The following is a 13,034-nucleotide window of genomic DNA, read 5'->3' as shown; positions in this document are numbered from 1 at the left end:
CTCCACTCTACAATGTTAGTTTCCCAGAGACGGTCACTCCACTCTACAATGTTAGTTTCCCAGAGATGGTCACTCCACTCTACAATGTAACTGTCCCAGAGACGGTCACTCCACTCTACAATGTAACTGTCCCAGAGAGGGTCACTCCAATCTACAATGTTTGTTTCCCAGAGATGGTCACTCCACCCTACAATGTAAATGTCCCAGATACGGTCACTCCATTCTACAATGTAAATGTCCCAGAGAAGGTCACTCCACTCTAAAATGTAAATGTCCCAGAGATGGTCACTCCACTCTACATTGTAAATGTCCCAGAGATGGTCACTCCACTCTAAAATGTAAATGTCCCAGGGACGTTCACTCCACTCTACATTGTAAATGTCCCAGAGATGGTCACTCCACCCTACAATGTAACTGTCCCAGAGATGGTCACTCCACCCTACAATGTAACTGTCCCAGAGAAGGTCACTCCACTCTAAATTGTAAGTGTCCCAGGGACGTTCACTCCACTCTACAATGTAACTGTCCTAGAGAAGGTCACTCCACTCTAAATTGTAAATGTCCCAGGGACGTTCACTCCACTCTACATTGTAAATGTCCCAGAGAAGGTCACTCCACTCTAAAATGTAAATGTCCCAGGGACGTTCACTCCACTCTGCATTGTAAATGTCCCAGAGATGGTCACTCCACTCTACAATGTAACTGTCCTAGAGAAGGTCACTCCACCCTAAAATGTAAGTGTCATAGAGAAGGTGTTTTTTTCCTGAATATTCTTCCATTTTTTACTTTTTCCTCAGATCTACCTAAATAAAGGCGACAATAAAATACTATGGGGCCAGGAGGAAGAGAAACAAACAAAAAAATTGTTCCCCGTCTTCTGCAGCTCAGGGGTTATGCCCGAAAATCGCTCGGGGGACTGAAGTAAAAAGATGAGAACTCCAGGTTGACTCTAAGCAACTCCTGATCCCTTCACTCAGTGACTTTCCATTAACGAGCAGGTGAAAAGCCCCATGACATGACTTGAGGAGCAGGGGAGCACTCATTGGGTCCTGTCCAAAATATATTCCTCAATCAAGCAACACCCTCAAAAACAGATTTACTGGTTAATTATCTCATTTGCTGTTCATAAAAAGGCCGTGTGGGCAAATTGACTGCTGCATTTGCCCACAAGGTAGCAGCGATTACGCTTAGAAATTATCCATTGGTTGTGGACATCTTTGGATATCCCAAGGATGTGTAAGGTACTATATAACTGTAAATTATTCAACAATAGATTCCCTTTTTATGGGCTGCACTTTAAGTACCGCCTGTTGCTGTGTTGTCCATTGCAAATCGGAACCTTCCCAATGATCCCGCCACAATATTATCATTTAGTTTTATAAGTTTCCTATTTCTTATGGTTAAGTTCTTTTATTACTTGTGCCCATTAAAAAAGGGGCCGTTTCTGGGTCTTTGGTTGATGACAGGGGGGGGGGGGCGATCCAATTCATCTTTCAGGGTTTTAGAAACAGGCACACCGTCTCAGATAAAGTTCTACTCCGAGTGGCCCCAACCCATTAATCCTAGACCAGTACCTTGACAGGTACAAACAGAAACATGTTTTATCAGGCCTGAGGGTTGCCAACCCACCAAGATTGCCCTGGAGTCTCCAGGAATTAAGGATGGATCTCCTGGACATTGCTGGGAGCAACCCGAGAGAAAAATCATAGGGCCATTAAAATGTTATATTTTTATTTTCTTTGAACACTTTTGTTTGCTAGTTATAACAATTATTGGTGGTGGTGGGAGGGGGTTACGATTTGACCAAGGCGGTTAGAGGAAGTTATGTGATATAACCTCCAGGAATCCATCTAACCAGAGCTGGCGACCCCAAAGGGCTACAGTTCAACCACAACCAGCTTTGGGAAACCTTTAGCAACTACTGATTGACAAACTGACAGCACTCGTTAGTAAGGTGCATTCTTGGTTCTGCAGTTGGCTTGTACTGGGGAGAAGTACGGTCCTTACGGGAGCTCTGGAGGTCGAGGTCCCGAAACAAACTGACGGGAGGGACCCCACAGCATGGGGTCGAAAGGGTTAATAAATCCGCCATGGATCGTTTGTAGGGTTCTCCATTCTGTCTCCCTGCAACATCAATTCTTGGTTTGCAAATGATATGGGGAAAATGGCATTCAAAGATGTTCAGCAACTCGTGAGCCGCTGAATGTATATTGCCCGTTGGCAACTGCAGGGCAGTTTCGAGTCCCAGAGGTGTCCGAGAGAGTGTAAGAGTGGCGAAGGATGAGAATGTAAACATTGCGGCAAATGTGGAGCACAGCAAAGCACGGGAGGGCAGCCGATTCCACAGCGAGCTGGCCAGCTGATTGCTTTTATTTCACATTTGCAGTGTTTTTTTTACTGGTTATATTGTCGATCTTTGTGAAGAGGTCGCACTTGTTACCGTGTTAGCTTTTCACATGAAATCGACAGCTCGCTCCTCCATCACCATCAGTGAGAAAGGCAACCGAATCCAGGCGCTTCTCCGAATAACTTTCAATCGCGGTTGTCAAACATCTTTCGCAACAGCGCTTACATCTCTACAGTGCAATGATTACTGGGTAACGACTGTTTAAAACCTTCGAGTCCTTTCTAAAACAATTGTAGTGATAAGGCGCGGATTGATGGAGCGGATTACTGAAAGCCGGGGTCTGTGACTGAGCCTCTTCCAATTTCCCTTCCACCTGGGTCGCGTGGACTCTAAAGCTGTAAATAAATGTTGCAGCAGTGTAAGGTCAGTGTGAGTGCCCATGATTCACTGAACTAGCTATCCTGCTGCTGGAGAAACGGTCCTTGCCCCCACAAAAAATCTCCTTTACTCGCGGTGTTCCGCTTCGTAACTGTCCAAAGCCGCTCACTCACTAACTCACTCACAATTACGCACTTACACAGTCACGCACTCACTCTCAATCACTCGCACACAGTCACTCACACACACACTCAATCACTCACACTTAGTCACTCACACTTACAGTCACTAACTCTCAATTACTCACACTTACAGTCACACACATACTCTCAATTACTCACTTAGCCACTCACTAACTCTCAATTACTCACACTTAGTCACACTCACTCTCAATTACTCACTTCACACACACTCGCAATTACTCACACTTAGTCACTCACTAACTCTCAATTACTCACACTTAGCCACACTCACTCTCAATTACTCACTTCACACACACTCGCAATTACTCACACTTAGTCACTCACTAACTCTCAATTACTCACACTTAGTCACACTCACTCTCAATTACTCACACTTACAGTCACTCACTAACTCAATTACTCACACTTAGTCACACACACTCTCAATTACTCACACTTACAATCACACATACACACTCAATTACTCACACTTAGTCACACTAACTCAATTACTCACACTTAGTCACTCACTAACTCTCAATTACTCACACTTACAATCACACACACACACTCAATTACTCACACTTAGTCACTCACTAACTCTCAGTCACTCACACTTACACAGTCACTCACTAACTCTCAATCACTCATACTTACAGCCACACTCACTCTCAATCACTCACACAGTCACACACTCTCAATCACTCACACTTAGTCACACACACACTGAATCACTCACACTTAGTCACTCACTAACTCTCAGTCACTCACACTTACAGCCACACTCACTCTCAATCACTCACACTTAGTCACACTCAATCTCAATCACTCACACAGTCACACACACTCTCAATCACTCACACTTACAGTCACACACACTCTCAATCACTCACACTTAGTCACACACACTCTCAATCACTTACACTTACACAGTCACACACACTCTCAATTACTTACACTTACACAGTCACACACACTCTCAATTACTTACACTTACACAGTCACACACACTCTCAATTACTTACACTTACACAGTCACACACACTCTCAATCACTCACACTTACACAGTCACACACACTCTCAATCACTTACACAGTCACACACACTCTCAATCACTCACACTTACACAGTCACACACACTCTCAATCACACACTTACAATCACACACACACTCTCAATCACTCACACTTACAGTCACACACACACTCTCAACCACTCACACTTAGTCACTCACACTGAATACTCACTCTCACGCAATCATTCACACTCACTCTTAGTTACTCACTCACACTCACACTGAATCACTCGCACTCCCTCACGCGGACTCACTCCCTCACTCAGTATGATACTAATTGTTACGCTCTCTCTCTCTCACTCTTACACTGGCTCGCAGTGCCTTACCCATTCTACTGTAACCCGAACCCATCGCGCATCTTTGTTTCGTTATTGTCTGTTCTGGGTAATTTCCTCCCCTAGTTCCTGTCCCCGACCTGGGCTTTTGCTTGTATTGTCCTTTCATTCTTCTCTTAAGATTTTATTCTAACTAATAATTGTAAGATTTAATAAACGAGGAGCAGCTCTCTTGTGTCTGGCCCCGTGTTTTCTCAATGACACTACCAACACACTGATATAAATTACTCAGCATTCTGGTGTACTTTGTAGCAATAATAACCAATACATAAACACCACTGTCTGGTGAGGTGGGTACAGTTTAACCCGACAGTGACTGGACCAGCGAGAGCAGACAGCAGCTCCCCCGTGGCGTGTGTGATGTGACAAGAGTGAGATGAGAAAGGTATCGAGTCACGGCTGCTTACTGTGGACTTTTCGGGTAGAAGGGAAGGGTAACGTGGCTGAGATCCTGGATGTCGAAGGCGCTGGGCTCCGCCGAGATGGCCTGCCTCTTGGTCCGGTGCTGTTCCTGCACGGTGCTCGCAGACTGGTTGGGGGCTTGCTTGCTGGCGGGTTTGATGATAGACCGATACTTGTCCAGCTCGTTCTGCAGCCTCTGGATGAGATCGTCCTTCTGATCCAGCTCCAGCTCCAGCTCGTCTATCAAGGCGTCTCGCTGCCTCAGTTCCTCGATCTTCTCCTGCAAGGCGTATTGCAGATCCCGCAACGTGCCCATGGTAATCCGGGGCAGCGCTGGATATAACGTCCAACTTTCCAAAGTGTCCTCCGACTTTGATCAACTTTAAGGGAGCTGGAAGGCTTTGCCAACTCTTAGGGTTGTCCGAATTCCCCCCTTTTAAAATATATTTATATATATGTATATTAAAAAAACACTCTGGGCGAGAAGCCAGTTGGGGAGTGCTTGTTTTTAAAAGGCTTTCTCCCTACAGTTGCGCCGCTCGTCCTTCCGGAAATCCTCTCTGACTGGAGCCGCGACCCGTTAACACTGCTCGCTCTGCCTTACGTCAACGCTCAATGCAGAAAGCAAGCGTGGCGCCTACAGGCCCCTGCAGTACTTGCAAGGCAACTTTTACACCTCCATCTCCATCATCCTCCCAACGCTCCCCCCCCAACACACACACACACACTTTACCTGCTTTCCAATAACTTATTACCTGAGGTTTAAGGGCTGTAAGCCCCTTGGAAGAATGCATGCTCCACATTTCACAACTATCGCCTTGAACTCGACCTCCAGAGACACGATTACTTGCAATTTTGCAGAAAGAATAATCGCTGGGACAGTGGCAGTGTCCCAGCTCAGCTCGCAGTGACCTGGGTTTGAACGTGTTTCGGCTGGAGTTGTCCAACAGTCTGAGAAACAAACACCTTCGCTGTGGTTTATTTATTGATTACATCTATTTTGAGAATAACATCTATACCATTTTGTTTTAAATTCCTGGACCAAAAAAATAAATTATCCCACCATATTTGAGTTTTAATCTCGCTATTTATTGAATTAAAACACACAAAGTTCGGATCAGTAAAGACAAAGTTTGTCAGACAAAATCACACACACGTTTTAACCTAAAATAGAAATGATTCTATTTATAGTTCCGAAATAAATTAGTTTATCTTAAGGTGTATTTTTGGCAGAAAAGTAAGAACCCAGACAATACGAGTTAAGATCCAGTTGGGGCCTTAAATCTATGTTGATAATGACATGGCTATGACAAGCTATAAGTTTTTTTGGAAACTTGTTGGCCAAATTTATTTTTAATTTAATAAATGGTTAACATTCGTGGTTGAATTGTCTTTCCATCCAACTTTCTACAGTTTGGCCCGCACATCTTCCCTTTGGCCTCTTATCGACACTATATGCAGTGAGGTGATTCGTTCTGTGTTGACTTTGTGATGTTAATATATCTACTTTTAAACCGTGCTTAGTACGTCGTTTCAACTATGAAAACCGCCCAACAACTTGCCTGAAACTGGTTATAACTTTTAACATCGGTGCAGCTAACATGTCATTAATGCACGTTTATAATTCACGGGAAGTTAAATGGGAATTATTTGGCCCTATTGTAATAAGAAATTAGGGTAAGGAAATACTCCCTCTTATTTTAATGATGATTTCAGTCCCTGTGGAGTGATTACCAGTTAATAGCGAAGAGGCAATAGCGCCGACTAGCGCACAATCGGTGGAGTGCCTTCAGTTAGGAACTCAATAACAAAATATTTTAAAGTAACAGTACATCGATTTAATTTAAAGTCCAAAATATAAAGCATATAAGTGTGGCACGTTAACCATTTGCAACTGAAGTGTTATATCACACAATTCCTGGTCACATCTGGTAATCTAACCAAATATGTGGCTATAATATTTAATTTGCTCTACCACTCTTGAAGACTGACAGCCAGGACCTGTCGACTGTGCAATCCAGAAGCAAACTCAATGACTACCCTATGATAGTAATTTAGTAATCAACAGCCAACACGGCTTCAGAAGGGTAAGAGGGTTAACCTCCTTGACTTGTTCTGAGGAAGCAACAACACAAGTGGCCCGCAGTAGACGATCTGATTTCCAGAAAGCCTTCTATGAAGTTCTTCATGAAAGGCTACTACAGGAATTGAAAACTGTAAAAGTGGTGGGGATTGAGGCTGAGAAAGGTGGATAATAAATTGCCTGATAGAAAGAAAAGAGGAATCCTTGTACAGGCAATAAACAACAAGTGATGTTGTTTCGAGGGAGAAGTACTGAGTGGTGACCTCCAAGGAACAGTGTCAGGGCCACTGCTCTTTCTAATCGAAAACTATGGAAGATGGAGTTTAATGTGGGCAAGTGTGAGGTCATCCACTTTGGACCCAAGAAAGATAAATTGGAGTATTTTCTAAATAGTGAGAAACTATTAACTGTAATGGAGCAAAGAGATTTGGGACTCCGAAGTGCTCAAAACATTTAAAGTTAGTAAACAAAGTGCAAAAAACAATCAAAAAGGTGAATGGAATATTGGCCTTTATCTGAAGGGGGCTAGAATACAAAGAGGAGGAAATTATGCTTCAGTTGTTTAAAGCCTTCGTCAGAACCCATCTGGAGTACGCATTCCGTTTTGGGCACTGCACCTCGAAGGATATATTGGCTTTGGAGGGGGTGCAGCACAGATTCATCAGAATGATACCAGGACCTAGAGAGTTGTATGAACTTGGCTTGTATTTCCTTGAGTATAGAAGATTGAGGGGTGATCTGATCGAGGTGTTTAGAATCATAGAATTGTTACAGTACAGAAGGAGGCCATTCGGCCCATCGAGTCCATGCCAGCTCTCTGCAAGATCACATCAGCTAGTCCCACTCCCCCGCCCTTTCCCCGTAGCCCTGCAGATTTCTTTCCTTCAGGTACTTATCCAACTCCCTTTCGAAAGCCACGATTAAATCTGCCTCCACCAAGCAGTGCAGTCCAGATCATAACCACTCGCTGTGTAAAAAAGCTTTTCCTCATGTCGCCTTTGGATCTTCTGCCTTAAACCTGTGTCCTCTGGTTCTCGACCCTTCTGCCAATGGGAACAGTTTCTCTCTATCTACTCTGTCTAGACCCCTCATGATTTTGAACACCTATATCAAATCTCCTCTCAATCTTCTCTGCTCTAAGGAGAACAACCCCAGTCTCTCCAGTCTATCCACGTAACTGAAGCCCCTCATCCCTGGAAACCATTCTTGGAAAACTTTTCTGCACCCTCTCTAAAGCCTTCACATCCTTCCTAAAGTGCTCAATACTCCAGTTGTGGCCGAACCAGTGTTTTAAAAGGTTCATCATAACTTCCTTGCTTTTGTACTTTATGCCTCTATTTATAAAGCCCAGGACCCTGTATGCTTTTCTAATCGCTTTTTCAACTTGCCCTGCCACCTTCAATGATTTGTGCACACATACCCCCGGGTCTCTCTGTTCACGCACCCCCTTTAGAATTGTACCCTTTAGTTTATATTGCCTCTCCTCGTTCTTAGTACCAAAATGTATCACTTCGCACTTTTCTGCATTAAGCTTTATCTGCCACGTGTCCGCCCATTCCATCAGCCTGTCTATGTCCTCTTGAAGTCTATCCGTATCCTCCTCACTGTTCACTATACTTCCAAGTTTTGTGTCATCTGCAAATTTAGAAATTGTGCCCTGTACACCTAAGTCCAAGTCATTAATATATATCAAGAAAAACAGTGGTCCTAGAACTGACCCCCGGGGAACACCACTTTGTACCTTCCTCCAGTCCGAAAAACAACCGTTCACCACTACTCTCTGTTTCCTGTCACTTAGCCAGTTTTGTTTCCATGCAGCCACTGTCCCTTTTATTCCATGGGCTTCAACTTTGCTGGCAAGCCTACTTTGTGGCACTTTATCAAAAGCCTTTTGGAAGTTTTAATATTTTAAAATAATTTGATAGGGCAGATACGGAGAAACTATATGCTCTGGTGGGTGAATCAAGAATGAGGGGACACAATCTTAAAATTAGACCTAGGCCATTTAGGAGGAAAATCAGGAAGCACTTTTTCACACAAAAGGCAATAGAAATCTGGAATTCTCTCCTCCAAATGGCTGCGGATGCTGGGTCAATTGAAGCTTTGAAAACTGATATTAATAGATCTTTGTTAGGTAAGGGTATAAAGGGATATGGAGCAAAGGCAGGTAAATGGATTTGAGGTACAGATCAGCCATGGCCTAATTGAATGCTGGAGTAGGCCCAAGGAGCTCCTGTTCCTGTGTTCCAAATCTACATCCATGCTTGGATTCTGCAGCCCAGTGAAAATTGATCAAATTCGTAATTGACATTAGGGTGGGTAGAGGGCAGAAGTCATGTCCAATGCAGTAGCCATGATTTAACAAAAAGATACAGTGACAAATGAAATTCAATAGAAAAGTTCAGGGTTCACATTAAAATGACAAATTATATCCTAACCACCGGTGCACTATGATAAATGCCTCCACTCATAACTCTATGGTGATGGTTTGATTTGTTTCACCTGTGAATGTATTTAGCAAGTCCTTGAAGGTAGCAGGACAAGTTGAGAAGGCTTTTCAAAATGGATACGTCATCCTTGACTTTATAAATAGCAGTATAGAGTACAAAAGCAAAGAAGTTATGGCATATCTTTAGCTAGGCCTCAGCTGGAGTATTGTGTTCAATTCTGGGCACCATACTTCAGGAAGGATGTCAAGGCCTTGGAGAGGGTGGAGAGGAAATTTTACTAGAATGTTACCAGGGGTTCAGGATGGACTTCTGTTATGTGGAGCGACTAGAGAAGCTGGGATTGCTCTCCTTACAGCAGAAAAGGTTAAGGGGAGATTTAATAGAGGCAAATGTATGGTTATTCTCTTTGGACTTAAAAAGGATAGAACAGAGTACTTTCTAAATGGTGAAAAGCTCGAAACAGTGATGATCCAAAGAGACTCAGGTACATAGATCATTAAAGTGTCATGGACAGGTTCAGAAAATAATCAAAAAGGCTAATGGAATACTAAAAGAAAAACTTGCATTTATACAGCACCTTTCATGACCACCAGATGTCCCAAAGCACTTTACAGCCAATGAAGTACTTTTCAGGTGTAGTCACTGTTGTAATGTAGGAAACGCAGCAGCCAATTTGCGCACAGCAAGCTCCCACAAACAGCAATGTGATAATGGCCAGATAATCTGCTTTTTAGTGATGTTGATTGAGGGATAGATATTGGCCAGGACACTGGGATAACTCCCCTGATCTTCTTTGAAATAGTGCCATAGGATCTTGTACGTCCACCTGAGAAAGCAGACAAAGCCTCGGTTGAACATCTCATCCAAAATACGCCACCTCCGACAGTGCAGCACTCCCTCAGCACTGCACTGAAGTGTCAGCCTAGATTTTTGTGCTCAAGTCCCTAGAGTGGGAATTGAATCCACAACCTTCTGACTCAGAGGCAAGGGTGCTACCAACTGAGCTACAGTTGGACTTTTTATCTAGAGGCCTAAAATACAAGGGGGTAGAAATTATGCTACAGCTATACAAAGCCCTGGTTAGACCACACCTGGAGTACTGTGAGCAGTTCTGGGCAGCACACCTTAGGAAGGATATATTGGCCTTGGAGGGAGTGCAGCGTAGATTTACCAGAATTATATTTGGACCACAAGGGTTAATTTACGAAGAGAGAATAGTTGTATTCCCTGGAATTTAGAAGGTTAAGGGGGAATTTGATTGAAGTTTTCAAGATATTAAGGGGAACTGATAGGTTAGATAGAGAGAAACCATTTCTGCTGGTTGGGGAGTCTAGGATTAGGGGGATAGTCTAAAATTAAAGGCAGACCTTTCAGGAGTGAAGTTAAGAAACACTTCTACACACAAAGGGTGGCAGAAGTTTGGAACTTTCTTCCTCAAATGGCAATTGATGCTAGGTCAATTGTTAATTTAAAATCTGAGATTGATAGATTTTTGTTAACCAAAGATATTAAGGCGTACGGGGCAAAGGTAGGTATATGGAGTTAGGTGCCAACCTGGGGAAGCTGCAACACAGGACAACATGCATGCTAAAAAGCGGAAGCAGCATGCTATAGACAGAGATAAGCGATCACACAATCAATGGATTAGATCAAAGCTCTGCAGTCCTGCCACATCCAGTCGTGAATAGTGGTGGACAATTAAACAACCAACTGGAGGAGGAGGCTCCATGAATATCATCATCCTCAATGATGGTGGAGCCCAGCACGTGAGTGCAAAAGACAAGGCTGAAGGGTTTGCAACCATCTTCAGCCAGAAGTGCCAAGTGGATGATCCATATCAGCCTCCTCCTGAGGTCCCCACCACCACAGAAGCCAGTCTTCAGCCAATTCGATTCACTCCACATGATATCAAGAAACGGCTGAGCGCATTGTATACAGCAAAGGCTGTGGGCCCCGACAACATCCCGACTGCTGTGCTGAAGACTTATGCTTCAGAACTAGCCGCGCCTCCAGCCAAGTTGTTCCAATACAGCTACAACACTGGCATTTATCCGACAATGTGGGAAACTGCCCAGGTATGTCCTGTCCACAAAAAGCAGGACAAATCCAATCCGGCCAATTACCACCCCATCAGTCTACTCTCAATCATCAGCAAAGTGATGGAAGGTGTCGTCGACAGTGCTATCAAGCAGCACTTACTCACCAATAACCTGCTCACAGATGCCCAGTTTCGGTTCCGCCAAAACCACTCAGCTCCAGACCTCATTACAGCCTTGGACCAAACATGGACAGAAGAGCTGAATACCAGAGGTGAGGTGAGAGTGAGTGCCCTTGACATCAAGGCAGCATTTGACCGAGTGTGGTGAAGGATCCCAGCTAGTTCCCAATGAATTCTGGGATACTTGACTATGTTAGCTGTTTAAGACAAAGATTTTTTTTTAATTCTCAGATCAGAGACTGACAATATGTGGCTGGGAACAGATAGCAGGGATGCAGCAAGGTCGAATATTAAACATCAACGACACATAGAAGTGATAAGGGCATGGGAATATGTGTGTTCTCAGCACTTCAGCAGAGCAGTGTCTAAACACTGCCCTGTTTCCCAGCAGATAAAGGTACAAATTAAAAACCAACATTGTACTAAGTTGCAAACTGTAAACAAGGCCTGTAGCGAGGAAAAGATAACAACAGAAATGCGGGAGTAGAATTACACTCCACATCTGTGGCTAGCATGGTCAGGGGTTACCTGAGTTCAAGGGGGCGGGTCCGACAGTTGAAGGGTGGACCTGACAGTTGAGTGACTAACCACATAAACCAATAAAGAGCAACTGTTATGAAACTGTTTGTACATATACGCCCCATTCTATAGTAAGTGGGCGTTGCTTATAGAACTGTATAACTTGAATGAATCACTGTTTATCCCCGTGAGTGCATCTCTTGTTTGAGGAAGCAGGATGACTCTCCCGTATGCACACGTATTCTCTTAGTTGTTTAATAAATTTTGTATTTGTCCTCAATTCCGTCTCCGTCTAGAGTTTCTCCAAAATTCGAATCTAACAGTTGGTGTCAGAAGTGGGATGCTGCAGGTAACCTAAGGACCATATGAGTTGAAAGACACTGGGAGTGACGGATAAGGCGAGTTCGCGTCGTGTCCTAAGCGGATAAGTCAGCTGAAGGCTTTTAGGAGGAACACGGACACGCTTGTCACGAGTGGGGCTAAAGCCGTATGGGCCAGTCAGTATTAAATTACCCACATAGTAAAATTATTCCTCATGGAGAACGCAGACTGACGGAATTGATTAGACATAAGTGTATATTTCTGATAAGTGTATATTTCTGATTTAGAGTATAAGGTGAGACGTTTGTGCCGATAAAGTATAAGATAGAGTATAAGAATATATGTAACAATTGTGTAATAGATCCGACCTCGAAAGTAGCTTCCTGATCAGCTGCTGCTCTTGAGGAGGGATAAACCCCATGGGGAGTGCCCGTGAATTGATAATTGACGGAATGTTTAATCAGAGGAGACTGAGTCCCCTTTGGAAAAAAAAATGATAAACTTTATTTCGGAAAGTCTGTCTCAAAAAAACACAATGGGTTAAGAGAGAAACATAGCCAGGTGGTTAAGCATAAAGTGCAGGAGAGAGAGGGAGAGATAGAGAAGAAAAAAGATCTAATTTGCAGGCTAACCAATTTGGAAACTCAGCAAAGGAAGGGAAAAATCAGGGATTTGGAAAGCCAGGAAAATCTGCTGAGACACCGATTTAAAAAGAGAAACTTA

At 43.6% G+C, this 13,034-nt stretch overlaps 1 protein-coding gene across 2 annotated transcripts in view; it reads right to left on the bottom strand.

The window, feature by feature from the left end:
• The window catches only part of prkg1b (protein kinase cGMP-dependent 1b), a 1,090,349-nt gene extending 1,084,919 nt beyond the window's left edge, over nt 1-5,430 (bottom strand). For both annotated transcript variants that reach the window (XM_085994888.1, XM_085994889.1), the window contains exon 1: nt 4,726-5,430. In XM_085994888.1, coding sequence (XP_085851014.1) covers nt 4,726-5,036 — 311 coding nt within the window. In that variant the 5' untranslated portion in view covers nt 5,037-5,430. The remainder of the gene's footprint in view (nt 1-4,725) is intronic.
• Between the last annotated feature and the right edge of the window lie 7,604 nt (nt 5,431-13,034).

Source organism: Somniosus microcephalus, chromosome 8, assembly GCF_052327205.1.
Source record: "Somniosus microcephalus isolate GS21.2 chromosome 8, FLI_Smic_1.0, whole genome shotgun sequence".
Lineage (NCBI taxonomy): Eukaryota > Metazoa > Chordata > Chondrichthyes > Squaliformes > Somniosidae > Somniosus > Somniosus microcephalus.
This window is presented reverse-complemented; position numbering and strand designations above follow the sequence as displayed.